Source organism: Falco cherrug, chromosome 5, assembly GCF_023634085.1.
Source record: "Falco cherrug isolate bFalChe1 chromosome 5, bFalChe1.pri, whole genome shotgun sequence".
NCBI classification, from domain to species: domain Eukaryota; kingdom Metazoa; phylum Chordata; class Aves; order Falconiformes; family Falconidae; genus Falco; species Falco cherrug.
The window spans coordinates 80,114,167-80,130,246 of NC_073701.1; the positions used below are offsets into that span (position 1 = coordinate 80,114,167).

The window sequence follows — 16,080 nt, forward strand, 5'->3', positions numbered from 1 at the left end:
TTACACAGAAACGTGAAGCTTTTCTGCAGAAGTTATCCGGCCAAGAACAATGCAACGTAGTCCAGAGCATTGTACTAGGTGATTTCCCACCCAAATCTTGCATGGTTATTTTTATGTCGCTTTCCTGTGAGCTTTTCAAAGCTTGAAGCTATCCTTAATTTGATACAGTGGTGAAAAGTAAAGTGACCAGTACCAGCTTCCTTTTGATCTAGCAAGCCTGGCTCATTGACCCGGCAGTATCACTTCTCTTTCTGAGTGGCAGGTGGTTGTGGTCACTGAATGCAGCAAGGTGCTCCTGACAGCTCATCAGCTCACGCTGCGTTTTATCAAATATTATCAGTATTATCAAATCCTTTCGACAGCCATCACAGCAATTTGCTCAAGTTTACATAGAGCACTCTTCGGCCTAACACGTGTTCTCAGATAAAACAGAGGAAATAACTTGTATGGACTGGAGCTAGAACCCAAGGCGGGCACGGTAACAGCTGGCAGTGAGGGATGCGGCGTTTCACTGCGGCATCAGCCGGGCTGCCCTCGCCGCCACCCCTCCACCGCCACCCACCGCCCCCCCATGCGTCCCCTACAGCCACAAAGAGGGCAGCTGCCAGGACCCGACACGGCCGAAGGCACGACAGCCCCGCCGCGGTGCCTCCCGCCGCCCGCTGCTGTGCCGCACCGCCCGCTCCGCAGTGCCAGCCGGCCGGGGCTGGCAGCCGGGACTGATGGCCGGGGCTGGCGGCCGATGGCCGGGGCTGATGGCCGGGACTGGCGGCCGGGGCTGATGGCCGGGGCTGGCGGCCGATGGCCGGGGCTGATGGCCGGGGCTGGCGGCCGGGGCTGATGGCCGGGACTGGCGGCCGGGGCTGATGGCCGGGGCTGATGGCCGGGGCTGATGGCCGGGGCTGGTGCCCGGGGCTGGCGGCCGGGGCTGATGGCCGGGGCTGGCGGCCGGGGCTGATGGCCGGGGCTGGTGCCCGGGGCTGATGCCCGGGGCTGGCGGCCGGGGCTGATGGCCGGGGCTGATGGCCGGGACCGGCGGCCGGGGCCGGCGCCCGGGGCCGGCGGCCGGGGCCGATGGCCGGGGCCGGTGCCCGGGGCTGGCGGCCGGGGCTGGTGCCCGGGGCTGCAGGCGGCGGGCCCCTCGCTGCCCGCGGCGCCCACCCGCAGGCCCGACCCGCGCTCCCCTCGGCCTCCAGCGCCGGCCCCGCGGGGCGTGTCCCGGGCAGCCCCGCTCCGCCCCAACCCGGCGGGGCTGAGGGCGCCGCGGCAGCGGACGGGGCCGGGCCGGGCCGGGCAGGGCAGGGCCGGGCCGGCAGCCGCGGAGCGGCGGGCAGCGCCATGGGGCTGGAGACCGAGAAGGCGGACACCCGCATCTTCATGGACGACGACAACTTCCCGCGGAGCGGCGGCCCCGCGCTGTCGGAGGCGGAGAAGTGCGCGGAGGACGAGCTGGACCGCGACCCCCACGGGCTGAACGCCCACCTGCAGGTGCGCGCCGGCCGCGGCCGCGGGGACCCGCCCGGGGGGAGCTGCGCCGGGCCGCGGGGGCGGCGGGGCCGGGCGCGGGCGCGGGCGCGGGGGCGGCGGCGGGGCCGCGGCGGGGCGGCGGGCGGCGGCACCCGGCGGGCCCCCTCGGCCCAGCCCCGCCTGATGGCCGAGCTGCTTCTCGTTGCAGCTGGGGTTCGAGGACGTGATCGCGGAGCCCGAACTGACCCACTCCTTCGACAAAGTGTGGATCTGCAGCCACGCTCTCTTTGAGCTCAGCAAGTACCTGATCTACAAGCTCCTCACCCTGGTCCTTGCCATACCCCTGGCCCTGGTTGTGGGGATCGTCTTCGCCGTGCTCAGCTGCCTGCACATCTGGTAAGTGCGTTGGGTGGCCGGTGGGCTCTGCAGACAGCTCAGCACAACCCCCCCCCGGGGGCACTGCTGCCGAGCCGCTGGTCGCTGTCTTCGCCACCGGTAGTCAGAGCGGCTTAGTGACCTGCTTTATATTTGAAGGGAGAGAAATGAAAACAATGTCTTCCCTGTGGTTCGGCTCCCTGCCTTGCTTTAACCAGCAATCTGTCGTGTCTGTGTAAGCTCCTCGGGGCAGAGAGCCCGCTTTACCATTGGTACGGCACCTACTGCAACACGTTCCAGCCTCGGCTGCCTGCTGGAGTAGCAATAATGGTTGCTTGGGTTTTTGTAAACTGGAGTCATGAAGTTGTTAAAATGTCCATTTGAAATGAAAGACCTGGGCAGAAGCATTGCTGACACCTGACACCTTCTCTGTACAGTTACTTCTTCCATTTTTTCCCTCAGAGACTGAAGAAAGCTTTTGAGGGCCCAGCTCACTCTTTCTTTGCTACTGCCACAAAATCTACTGTCACTGCCTTGCATCCGGTACCTGGGCATCTCTAGGTGCAGTGCCCCAGAGCGCTTTCTCCTAAGCAAAGAAACCCTGCTGAGCTCAGGAAGGCTGCTTCTGGCCATGATCCAGGCTCACAGACAAATACAGTAGCCCACCGAGTCACAGCAAACCTGGTGTACTGGCGAAATGTCAGGGAAGGGTACCTTGAGATGAGAAAGGCAGCTGATTGTGGAGAAGGAAGAAAGGCAGGGAAAAGAATGAGGTTGAGGAAAGAACTGAGAATCCAGGCGGCTGCAGAGGAAGGGATGAGTGCAGATTATCCATGTCATTCCTGCAAACCAGGATTTTCTGTATACATGGCTTCTGGGCAAAGTCTCATTTGTCTTAGATAACACTGACATCATGAAGAAGATTTTACAGAAAACAAAGTAATCCAGAAACTGGCAATGGGTATACATTGGTTATCTGAACCTAAGGTTGCAATCTTGTGGGTGCAGATTTCAATTTTTGAAAGTGGAATGGAAGTTGGGGTTGATGACGTTGTCATGAGCCACTTTGAAAACTGTTTAACTCAAATTTTGGAGCATAGAGTTCACCTAATATCCAAGGGAGTTGCAACACAGTTTAGAGCTACCCACCTGCTACTTCTGTGGTCCCAAAATTACTGTGAACACTGCATGGTATGCCCACACTTTTAGGTCTGTCAGCTGTCACTGTGCTGTAGTGTACCGTGTGACTGCAGAAGGGTATGGTGAGCATCTAGATTTCCAGTAGTGGAATTTCTATAGATGCATTTGTCAATGCCAAATTTATTAAGACTGTAATAAGATTTTGTGCTTCAGAATGATCTTGTATCTGGATTTCACAGCCTCTATATAGACATGAATTTCACTGAACCAGGACTCAGAGGTCAGTTTCTGTTTATTGAATCAGCCCCTAGTGACTCCCAGGAACTGTGGGTTCTTAGTACATCCGAAATAGGACTGTCCAAATGTGGCATTTCATTTGAAATGTTTCCCTTGACTTTCTGTGAACACACTTCCCCAACGACTAATTTCCTTTCCCTACGTTCATTGTCACTGAAGAAGCGAATCTTTCATCTTGATCTTTCTTGCACCTGGGACAGGTGTGAAAGAATCACATAACTCAGTAGCACTATCTGCACCCCCTTGGACCCCATCCAGTGCTACCATCCAAAGCCAGCACTGCCTCATCTTCCCACAACCACAAGCTGGATTTTTTCCAACACAAAGGTGGAACTCACTGAGACTAAGCTTCTCTGCAGCTCTCCATGTTGCAGGTTTCTTGGGAGTAAGGAGTTCAAAGTTTCTGCATTTGCGAGGATAGCACAGGAGCAGTACGGGTATAGGGACCCTAAACACACGGTACTGACTCCATGTAGCCCCATTTGGGTGTGGAGAAAACAGTAACTTCTTGTTTTGTGGGTGAGAGGAAGGGAATTCCATTCCAAGTCTGTCTTCAGCTGTTGAAACATCATGGGAAAACCCTGGGCACACCCTTCTACATGGCTGCTTGCAGGAGGGCTTATCAAGTCTTTGTGCCTCACTTTCATCATCCAAACCAGTGAGACGATGATGTTGATCTTTTGCAGGGGAGCCTTTCCCGAGGCTAAATTCAAAGGTGTTTCAACATTTTTTGGAAGCACTTAGGCACAAAGCTCTGTTGATTGTCACACATGTTGTTGCCGTTTTGTCAGCATGCTAGAAATCCACGAAAGTCTGATTCAGCATTCCTCAGGCATCAAGGACACCTCATGCGTTGCCCCTCTCATACCCGATAGTAAACGTTGTCTTTCACCAGCAAAAAGTTTGCTAAAGAAGGAAGCAAATGCATGAGACTTCATGGAAAACAAAAAGAAAGCTGAGTAAGAAATATGTAATAATATACTTGGATTTTCATTTTTAACTGTAAAGATGGAGGATATACTTTTCCTGTTCTCAGACCGACTTCTTGAGCCAGAATCTAGTTTTATGCTACCTGGTAAAAGCTACTGATGGGCCGAAACTGTGCCAGCTAGCAGGTTGGAGATGTATGTACAAGCCAGTTCAAGGAAGACTGCTTCTCCAGATTTCTTCTCCTTTACTGATGGCTATCGTTCTCACCACCGACTATACACAGCAGAATTTGTTTGACTGAGTTTTAACATTTTTCTGTGAACATCAGCAAGCTTTTGAACATGTCCTTAGATTGAGGCTGTTCAGGTTATTGATTTTTGAACATGAGCAGAACACTGCTGGTTTTCGAGGCAGCACATGCAAAATCATGATATTATAGATCAGGGACTGGTTCTTGTTCCAAGCCACATGTTTGCCACCTGTTGGAAATTAACACTTGAATTTTATATACGCTTTTTTGTAGTCTTGTCTGAATAGTGTTCTGGTATGTTGCACATTCATGCTAAGAATCAGCGGTTCATCTGAGGATCCATAACTTCAGTCTTGGATCTGAGATGGGCTTTAAAGCACAAGGACTCAGCCAGTTTTATGCTCTTGTCATCAGCTGGAGCAGGTGCAGAGCTCTTCTTTGCCTGAGCTTCCATTCACGGTGCTAAGGTGTAACCAGGGACTTATAAGCAGATATGGACATGCATCGTCTCTTAACCTCTTTCTCCACAGCTCCATTTACAGAACTTGCTCTCATACTCTCATACTCAACCCCAAAACCACCTCCCTACTGGCTGTCCGAAATCAAAAGAAATTACAGTACAGCTATGCCACAAAGACCCACCTTATGATCTGGTGTTGCCTTGATGCCTCTTCTTCCATGCCCAGTATATATCCCTTGGCTTCTGAAGAGGAGGTTGGTGGACGTTGCTTTGCTCCCTTTTTAGTCTGATCTTTTCAAACCTACCCTGGTCCTGAGATATATAATGTTTGGTTTTAATGCACTTCATATACTGTGTACGGTCCTGGAAGGCTTTGGTGGTTGTCTCTTGCCTCACTCATAAATACCCCGAGGGTTAATTGGACTCAACAAGAAGCTTTGCAACTGCTAGGTAATATTTAGCCATCTGTTTGCAATGTTTGCTTGTATGGTAGAACCATGCAAGACTTTTAATTCAAAATCATGATGTAGTACCTGTGCAGATTTGGATTTAGTTAGTTTAACCTAATTAATAGTATAGCATTTGAAAAATAGCGTTAACACGTGACTGAGTTTCCATTTTGAAAAACTGTACAGGAGAAGATGTGATTCTTCACTTGGAAGTGGCAATCTGAATTAATAGTGAATGGTTACGTTGCCCAACTCTGTGAAACGTTGAGCTGCCTTGAACTCAAAATACTTTTATCAGTGGGATTTAATTTGTGCTTTGCCATTTCCAAGAGGTGTTTGGTTCTCGACAACATTCCCTCAGGGATTAGCAGGAAAAAAGTAATGTGAACAAAAGCGAGAAAGGTTGATGTGTATCATTTTATAGATGTCATGCCTTGAACAGAAAGAATAGAAAATTGGATAAGATGGAAAAAATGGGGCAATTTGCTCTTTTCAGGTTAACAGTTCCCAAAAGAGGTAATTCTTTCTACTTAGTGAAAGGATGGGTATTTTATGATTTAGATACATAGCGGGATTCAGTGAGAGGTCATACAGGTAGTTGAAATACCTTGGCTACATTCAGCTTAGGTGCCAAATTCAACAGAGCTTTGATGCGTCTTCCTAGTGCTGTACTATGTGGTAACACTAGTAGTACCAATATTGCAGTAAATGTTGATACCCTTGGGATATGCTGACTTTCCTTCCACTGTTAGATATTACTCAGCAAGCAGTTACTGTCTCTGTGAGTAGAAGTGCAGACTGTGAGCACTGTGAATGAAGGATGTATATGTTCATGTTTATTTGGCAGGTCACAAAAACAAATGCATAGCTTCTGATGGGGCTTGGTTATTTATTTTTGAAGTATGTGCCAGATCACTCTTCAGAAGGTACAGCACACCCTCTGATGATTTGAAAATGCTGCATGGTAGGATAGCATATCCTATGCAGAACAGGATGCGTACTTACATACGTGTAGATACATATATAGACACACGTATTTTAAAAGTTAGAAAATACCTTTTACTGCTCTCTTGGGTGTAAAGGATTTTCTTGTCTGTGGAAAGGTGTTTGAGTAATTGCTGTCTAAGTAGACTGAATTTTATTTTAAAATTGAAAGTTATTTACAGTAATTAGCTTTGGTTGCTAGCACATTTCACATATCCTCCTACGGAGTTGGCATACATTGTTTTTTGCATACATTTACCATAAAATTGGATAGCAAGGGCTGAACAATTATAAAACATTACCAAAACATTTTAATATTTATTTTATTTAACATTATCGAGGTTGAGTTCTGATGCTGCATGAACAACCTCTACAGCAGTTGCAAGTAGTATAATCACTGTTTTTCCAGTCTTTCCTAATGACATCTTGGTGATTCACTACATCTTCTTCTGAAACTTCGGCATGGTGTGGTATTTGTTTAGTTTGTATTTTGTGTGATCCTGTCGACAGAGGGTCCAGTAGAAATGTCAGCTTTTCTGCTTCTCTCCAGTTTGGTTAGATTTAAAAAAAATGCAGGCCAAATTAATTTTAGATGACAGCAAAGGAGCAGTGACATAGCCTTTATAAACTAACTGAAATGGAAAAGGGATGAAGTCAACACAATCTGAGTAGCCATTTCTGGTGTTTTCCCTGCGTTGCTTGGAGAAATACCAATATTTTTTTCCTTTGCATTACTGATGTTTATCAGCTGTATTCTAACAGGTGAAGCCCTAATTTCATTCTCTAGAAATTAGCTCTTCTATATGCAGTGATACCATAGGTGGTTATAAAACATATAGTTTACAGGGTTCAGTTTAAAACTAGAGACCCATCATTCCAGTAACACTCACAGTTCTATACGGTGTGTATATTAGTAGCTGTTTCAGCAGAGACAAAGGAAGAGAAGGTTTTAGAAAAACTATTCTTGTTTAAATCCATCAGGGTTAGCTTAGAGTGCAGCATAGGCATACTAGTATATGGATTGCGTTGTATGATAAAAGATGAGAATCTAGTTAGGTAAACACCGAAAATAATTAATTTTGACTCTTTAATTTTCAGGTTTTTAACTATTTTTTTAAATGTGCCAGGGTTTTTTTCTACTTATTATTCTGAGCACTACTCATTGGAAATACACAATACTTGTAAATGTTTTTAGACCTATGATGGAATAGTAAAGTAAACATTTCTTGTCATTCCAAGCAAAGTTGACAAGAGTTCTACAGTGGAATTATGCGGATGCAGGACTGGGATCTTAAATTTTGAATCCAACAGCAAACTAGAACAGAGATTATCATCTTCATCAAGAGAATCTATAGCTTCTTTATCTAATTTAGGAAATACACATGTTATATGCCCATATGTGCACTTCTGGCTCACCTCTGCTATTAGCATGTTTGACTTAAGTCACCGCTAACGGCATTGCTTTGGAACTGGGACATACAGAGAACATCCCCAGATGCTTACCAGTCTTCAGGAGATGAAAGCACTATACTTTCAAGTATACACCCTGGGTAAATAAAAAGATCTTTCCTCTGACCAGGAGTTTTGACCTCATTCTTTATTAGTTTCTCGTCCACAAATGAGAAACTTTACACGATCAGCGAGATCCCATTCTTCTGCGGCTGGACATGTCACTCTGTACTATAGTAATACCATGTAGCCAGATGGTGCTTTACCGTTTCTGTTCCATTGCAGCAACTTGCAACAGTAACATTAGATTGGTAGAATGAGATGCAGCAGCGATGCCCAGGTGTGCTTGTGCATTTGGGTGTGTGAGAGAGATGGATAACAGAAACACCAGAGACAGCAGAGCAAGAACAGATCGTAAGAAGCACTGTTCCCAGTCAATCAAACTGGGGAACGTGGTATTTCTGACAAGCCCTGAAGACCCACATTCAGATGTGACCACAGCCCAAATGAGTCCTTAGGGGATGACCCTGCTTTCCAGGCGCAGCAGGGTGGCAGGGGGGTTGCAGTGTATCCGGGTTCCAGCCCTTCTGGAAGCAAGGAGAGAACAGCAGAAGTGCATCCCTGTAAAAGACATGTATTAGGAAGCAGAAACATGATGAAAAGAAAGCTGGCATCTCCTGTCCCCTGTGCTGCACACAAGTGATTCTGGCCAGAGCACCATGTGCATCATGTTGCATGTGCAGGTGTGAGGCTGTGAGCAAATAAAACGGACGGAGAATGACTGCAAGAGTGTAAAATTGACTTCTTTAGAGATTCGGAGTGATAAAATCACCTCCTCTTTTATAAGATCTCACACTTGTGTTTGGTTGTCCTGATTTCCCTGTGCTATAGCAGCAGCAATCTTCAAATCTAACGTTTTCTTTTTTACAGGATTGTGGTGCCTTTTGTGAAAACCTGTCTCATGGTCTTGCCTTCAGTGCAGACTATATGGAAGAGCCTGACAGATGTTTTCATCGTACCGTTCTTTCAGAGCATAGGCCGATGCTTTGCCATGGTTAATATACACCTGGACCAAGAGTAAACACCAGGGATGCGACACTGCCGTAATTGTAGCTGGTGTTACACCTCTTTGCTAACCTAACATATAAGCACTTACCATTCCAAACTGTTAATTTACAATGGCTGGTTTAAGTGGGAACATGCTATTTTTACTAAAACTCATTTATTATCAGGGAGATCAGTTTAAGAATAAGTAGGCAGTTTTCATAGCTCATTATTTTAACAACAGAGCAATCATGGAGTATGTTGGCAACACTTTATTTTAATGGTACGTTGATTGCTAGATTACAGGAGAATTCTCATGGAGGTTAAACAGCCACCACAGTGATAGTGACTGGCATTATTACTATAAATATTTCGATACCTTAGGTGAAACTGATCTCTAGGGTTTCACGTTGGCTTTACTGCAGTTCCACCAGGGATCATTTTTGGCCCTTGCTATGCAGAATGATAAACCCAGTCCTGTACTACCAGCAGTTAAAACGAACATGACTCATTGCATAAACATACAGGGAAGGAACTGTTGTGTAATTCTCCTGTATTGGCGGGGGGTGGGGGGAGGGAAGCTCCCTAGAAGTTTATCCCTTAAAATAAGGTGTTAGCTAATGATTTGGAACATCAGCTAATCTGTATATTTTATTTAATGAGAGGTTAACTTTGCTGTATATTTTGTACCTTTGTAAATGGCACTTGATCAGTTTTCTTTGAAGTATTATTTACTATAGTATTTGAATTCTAACCAACTTATTAGGCAGTAAGGGTGAGACACTGCAAAAAAAATTAACTAAAATTTGCATTTCTAAATTATGTAGATTTTTAAGTGTTGCCATGCAATTCTGGTATATTCATTATATATGGTTACGTGTAAAAGCAAAGATTATAAGTTTTCATACAAGACTATGCAAAAGAGCTGGAAATATCTGTTTATGAGAAATGTTTTTTATTAAAAATGGGGTGTAGTAAATGCAACCCTGCCTATTTCTGTATTATTTGTATGAACACTGTGATATTTAAAATGGTAGACACTATGCTGGCACTTTTAACTAGGTAGCAAGCTTTTATAGAAGGCATGTGAGTGTAACTGGTATCCTTGTCTAATCCTCCTCACCTAGTGACTTGACCCTCCATGTTGCTTATTTACTACTACAAAGCCTAATCCCTAAAAAAAGCCTTCTTTCTTCTGCACCTAATATGACTTTGTAAACTAGAATAGCAGAATGTATGCAGAGGTACATTAAAATTAATTTAGCCTTCTGATGGGCTTATGCTGCTGTTTTCTTTAAATACAGATGGTAAATTGCAATTGTAAAATGTGTGATTTAGAATGTTATTTTCTAAAATGATGTCACAGATTTCTTATCAAACAAGAAGTATATAATAAAATAATAAAACGTTGGCTTTTTCCCATTTTTACTTCATTTTTTCAGATTTCTCAACTTTTAAAAAGCTCTTAAAATGCCAAACAGCATAGAATACTATGCAGTTCTTCCAAAATATAGGAGAGGGAAGAGAAATGGATGAGCATCAATACAGTTCCACTATTATCAACTGTATTTAACATATTTCAGTAGAAAATTATGTATCTCTGTGTGTAGTTAAGCCCATACAGAATGATTGCTTTCTCTGAAGCAGGTCTCTGCAGAATTTTGGCTATGTTAAAAAAAATGCCTAATTCTTTTTACCAGCGCTTGCTTTCTTTACAGATGAGCCACAGAATTTTCCTCTTCTCACTTACTGGCCTACAGAAGCTAGCTGACACTGTGTATTCTCTGTACATCAAAAACATCTTTGTACATTAAAAATATTTTTACCATTTGTGCCATTTAAAGAGAGATTCATATGACTTATGGATCTTATTGATTAGTGCCCATGGAAATTTCTCTGAAATATTTTATTCTGCAAGAAGTTAGCTTGTTCAGATGTGTTCTTCAAGATACATTTCTTACGTTAAAAATAGAAATATCTCTTTTGAAAATAAAAATTGGTCAGGCTAGGCTTGAACTCTTTTGAGAGTTATTTTCTTTTACAATGTCCAAGGACTTTTACAAAGATATTTTCCATGGAACTATATCCCCTTGATGAATTCATTAAAAAAAAAAAGAAATTCAATTAATCAGTACTAGTTCTTGTGTCTGAAAAGGAGCCCTCTAAAAGCCTAAGCTTTGAGGGAACTCTGGTCTGGATCCAAACATTGAGAATGAGGCCATTTCCTAGAGAAAAATATGTAATTTAAGGTTATGCACTGCTGGATATATGCATTTTTAAATTGCTTACTGAAGTCATCTGGCTCTAGCTACCACAGACAAGCAATAAGAAGGGTTCGGTTTGTTCTTATTTTTATTTAGGCTTGTCATTAATTAGTTCTTTTTCACCATTTCTCTAGCTGTCGCAAGACTCAAGCAAGCTTGTAGTTAAAGCTGTTAGTTTCTTATATGTTTTATAGCAGTATCTTTCTTTGGAAGATGTGTTTTCAATGTAAGAAAATACTGAATGCACTGTTAAGCTTAGGCTAAAATATTACATGCTTGGCAAATGGGCTTACTTCACCCATGAAAGGAGTGGAAGGAAGCATGAATATGTACAGACTCTCCAATACTTAGGTGTGAATCTGCCTTGGGCAACCCTGACTGGCAAGTATTCTCTGGATTTTATGGATTTGACAGTTCTGACAGACATCCCGAAGCTCTGCCACAGCTAAAGCTGTAAATAGCTTACAGCATTATCGGACAACAGGGACTGAATGGGCACTGACGCTGAACTGTCATCTTTGGTGTAGAGGTAGGTTCCTTAAGTTCGTCTCCAATTTGTTTGAAATGTGGACAAGCCATCCCAGCTGATCCCTTAACGGCAACTTATAAATGAGAATTTAGGCACAAGGGAGTCCAGAAACTTAGTCTCATTGTCTGCAACAAATGTAGGGAAATTTACACCTGATTCAGGTCATCTACTTCGATGCACCTTCTTCCCTGCAAAGGAATGGGGAAAATGTTATTGCTCTTGACAAGGGTAGACCACGGTGGAGTTATGAGGATAAATAAATAAAAAGTGTGAGATGTTCCAATTACAGCCTGCCTTTGTTACTGCAGACCTTAGATTTATAATCACAAGCTGGAGATTGTTCTGTCACGCAAAATATTTCAGCACCTTGTTTTTCATGAAGATCACAACTAGCATATAGAACTAACCCCAGATTTGTGTTTATGGACTTTTTTTCTTTTAATTCACCAAGAAATTTAACCTGCCTCCTTATGAAAGCTATTTCATAAAATCCTTCTAATCCAATCCTAGAGCTTTTATATTTGTATGTTATCTTTTCCTACACTACTTGTTCACCTTATAAATTGAAACAAATTCTTAACAGAAACTTTGATCTATTAGTAAATGAGGAGACTTTTCCCACCTATCCAAAAAGCTCACTTAGGCATACACTGACTGAAAAGTTCAGAACATCCTGGGATGTTCTGGACAGCTCTGGGACCTCAGACCACACACTCCTGTTTAGTGGAAGCCAAAGAACAGTAAGTCCATTATTTTTACAGGGTGTGATCGTTCCCCACCTGCAGAGATAAAACTGTTGCTGTTAAGCTGTATTAAATCTCTTTTTAAAATACATGGGAAAATAGATGTGTTTTGGGGTTTTAAAAATAAAAATGGAAATGGAACAAGGTCAAACACCACATATTCTACTGGTGTTGTCTGTTAGTACACTGTGCTCTTGAAAATTAGAGCTGAAGGCCTCCAGCAGGTATACTAAACTGGCAGTTATGCATTAAAACTGAGGTGCTTTCTTCATGCAGAGATTTATAGCTGAGGGGAGAATTAATAAAGGCTAATTTTAGCCTGGTGACACTAACCTTCCTAAGCTTATTGCAACAAAATGTCCTGTAGAGGCAGTTCAGAGGAGCTGAGATAGGTTCCTTCTCTGAATCATCCTCCAGAGAAGACACTCTGCACTGATCAGTGCAAAACGTTTGGCTTGGCTTCGCTCCTTCCCTCTGCTACATAAAAAGTTATATGAGCTGCAGAAATTGGGGAGGTTTATGGAAGCAACTAGAGCTTCATGTAGGTAGTGGAGCAAGTTCTTCTCTACACGATTCTCTCACAACCTGAGGCCAGGGGTGAGTGTCACCTGTGTTTGCTGTTCAGTTTTGTCTGTTGTCTGGCTTCCCCCCTCCAACTGCAAGTGAGAGAAACGAGGACCCCTTCACAAGGCACTGGATCAGATCCTACTTTAGGGACTTAAACGGAATAAAATGTAGAGATTCACACTTTTATTTCAAACTTTGGGGAAAGCTTGTCTATTTTTCCAACTGTCTCAATTTAGTAAAAGCTGCTTTTTCACCCAGTGGACCTACTTTTCACTTTACACTATCAATCAGGCCTATCACAATGCTACAGCTATAACCTAGGGTTGGCCATGAAACGCTTAGACAGCAGAGCTCGGTGACAAAAAGTCCCATCCTACATAAGCCTCAAGGAGTGGGTATTTAAGTCCCATTAATGAGACTAGTTCTCACAGTCTGGTGTTTCCATAAGACACCTGAACAGTTAGTAATATACTGGAACTGGCAGAATGGTACAGAACAGTGCCAACATGAACCAATGTTCATGGTCCAGCTTGGTATTTGTCAAGAAATCTGACACTGAAAAGGGTTGAGAAAAGAGCGACGATTTGCACAAGGTCTGGCAGAATTAAAGCTTTCAGTCTATTTGCTTCTTCAACCAAGGCAGTTACGAGCTGTCTTGATCAAGACCTACAGGGACTAGCTCTAATAAAAAATGTACACACCTACCGCACGACTGAGATGAGAGTCAGGTGTTTAAATCCCTGCCCAGCTGCCACCCAGCTAGGAACATGTCTAAACTCAGAAGGCACCTCCCTTTCACGTAACCTCCCCTCAGTACCTACAGTTTTACTTTGGCCATGCCCAGAACTGCTCGTTTGAGCAACTTGGCACCTTACCCACATCTAAACCCAATCCGAATCCCAAAAGAAGGGAAGAGAATGCCTCAGACCCCTTAAAATACACTTACTGCACAGCAGCAGAATAGGGCACTTCTCAAAATAGCTTTTCCCAGAGTGAGTCCAAATGCATTAGCACACCTCAGACAGGCAAAAATTTATTTTTTTGTGTTGGATTACTTTTTCTAGCCCTCAGGCTATTGTGAAATGTTTTATGGCAGCAGCTCTTCCATGAAAAAGGAAATCACTCCTAACTAGAGGCTGGGAGAAGGCATGTGAGATGCCTTTGATGCCAGGAACAAACAGGCCAAATAACAAACGCATACATGAAAGTGTGGTCCTGTATACTGGTGGCGAGGGGCACCCATCCCAGCGGAAAAGTTCTGCTCCAGTGACATATAAAATAAAACACAGAAATCCTCTGGACAGCGGGGACAGGATGACCACCATGAATCCTCCAGGTCTACAAGGCTGTCAATAATGGAATGAGCAAAACGTTGGCCTGCATGTTAAACCCATTCCGACACTTGTTATCAGGCGGCAGGGTAAGGATGCTAGCATGGCTGATAAAAGCTCACTACTAACAGTTCTGGCAGCTCAGCAAAACATCCAAAAATGCACTTAAAATGATGTGATTAAGCAGTTGAACAGAAGACACTAAAAAAAGCAACGTTCTTCCCCTCCTAAGCCTCAGGTTTTTAAATACTCTGCATATGGCAGGCTGCTTGCTGACAGCCTCTGTTATCTGACAGCCTCGCTGCTGGGGAAATTATACGTAAAGAATACAGTTTCCCAGGGCTGATTCTGATCTTGCTGACATTGGAATATATCAGGAGTATTGCTAATACCATAACTGGAAATATTACACAAGCCTAAAAAAAAAGGGGGGTGGGGTGGAGGGAGAGGGAGTGTTTGGTACCAGACAAAGACACTCAGTGAGCAGTCATGCACATCCAGTTAAGTTTCATGACTCATTTTCTGACAGTTTTTTGAGGAATTTTGTCCAATCCTTTTTTTTCTGTTGGGGTTTTTTTGTTGTTGTTGTTGGGGTTTTTTTTCACTGGCTTCTGGGAAGGAATATTTCCTACCTATACCAAAGGCTTTCCTCTTCTCAAAACGGAAAGAACAGGTCATAACTTGCACACACTTTGCTCCGTGTTTAGAGTAAGTTCTCAGTTAAGGTAATCCTGAGGTTTGGAAGTTCAGTTAAAGCAAGACTTTGGAGCAATAAATTTTTTTTACAAATTAGGTGTGAAATGCCTAAGGCTGGTGTGATGGAGAAAGAAGAAAGGCAGTGAGGTGGCCAGCCAGGGAAACATAGTTCTGTTGAACAGCTGACCTGGGCTCCTAAAGACACAGCAAAACCCAACGAGAAGACAGATGGGGTGGCATTCCAAGGCCAGCTTAGGCATCTACAACCCCTGGCAATTTTAGGTGACCCTGGATAAATCCATTCGTAGTAACTGAGAAGGGGACCAGTGCCTTTGCACTTTGAGAAGGTTCCTGCAAGCCTTTACCAGGCCCTTCGCAGCTAAGCTGTACTCCTGTGCTGCACGTAATGGGAGCTCCTTGCAGAACTCTGCGTGCATCCATGCCAAGCCTCTGGTTGTGAAGTGTATGTGCATTGCTTATACAGCGGTGCTAGAGGCGACGGGCCACGGCTCTACCCCTATCCATCTCTGCAGATGTTACTTCCTCACTCTTACAACTTGGTAGTATCCCATGCCATTTTTCATTGTTGGACATCCTCTTGGTGTTCAAGTTCAAGGGAGCACTGCTAAGGTTCACCAGATGTGATGGTTCATTGCAGTTTGTATGCAACCTGTTCTGGGATTCGTCTCATAAAGCTTATAAATTCCACCAGCTTCCGATATTCTTCTAGCTGCAGTAGTGCTGCATGATTCAGAAATTTCTTTTAAAGGGCACTGTGGTTCTGCAGAAACCATTCCAAGACCGATTCAGCATTTCAAATTAACAAATATGCCTCTTTTTTTTGAGCCATCCTTGAGATATGCAGTAATACTGCATGATGGATCAAAATCTTCTGATTTATGTGCAGGACACTGACTAATTGAAAAATTTTCCTAGGTACGGAAACAAAGAACTGTCTTGTAATTGTTTTTTTCAGATGGATTGAAAAATTGCAGCTATTACGTCCTTTGATACACCCATATGACTCCATGCACACACTGAAACGCTTGGGCAGCTGAAGATATTTTAATGATGGCCTTAATTAATATTGCATCAATAAAAAAGT

At 44.1% G+C, this 16,080-nt stretch overlaps 1 protein-coding gene across 1 annotated transcript; it reads left to right on the forward strand.

Moving 5' to 3' along the window:
* Nucleotides 1-1,235: 1,235 nt before the first annotated feature.
* CAV2 (caveolin 2) lies at nt 1,236-10,267 on the forward strand. The gene is made up of 3 exons (XM_055712541.1): nt 1,236-1,488; nt 1,676-1,863; nt 8,732-10,267. Exons 1-3 carry the CDS (start codon nt 1,339-1,341, stop codon nt 8,880-8,882), a joined length of 489 nt encoding a protein of 162 aa, XP_055568516.1. The 5' UTR covers nt 1,236-1,338; the 3' UTR covers nt 8,883-10,267.
* Nucleotides 10,268-16,080: the final 5,813 nt, after the last annotated feature.

Bases quoted from the DNA above. Each gene is read 5' to 3' on its own strand.
- CAV2 (XM_055712541.1), top strand. From the start codon at position 1,339: ATGGGGCTGGAGACCGAGAAGGCGGACACCCGCATCTTCATGGACGAC. The intron at 1,489-1,675 runs GTGCGCGCCGGC...TTCTCGTTGCAG, and splicing joins GGCTGAACGCCCACCTGCAG to CTGGGGTTCGAGGACGTGAT. The intron at 1,864-8,731 runs GTAAGTGCGTTG...TCTTTTTTACAG, and splicing joins CTCAGCTGCCTGCACATCTG to GATTGTGGTGCCTTTTGTGA.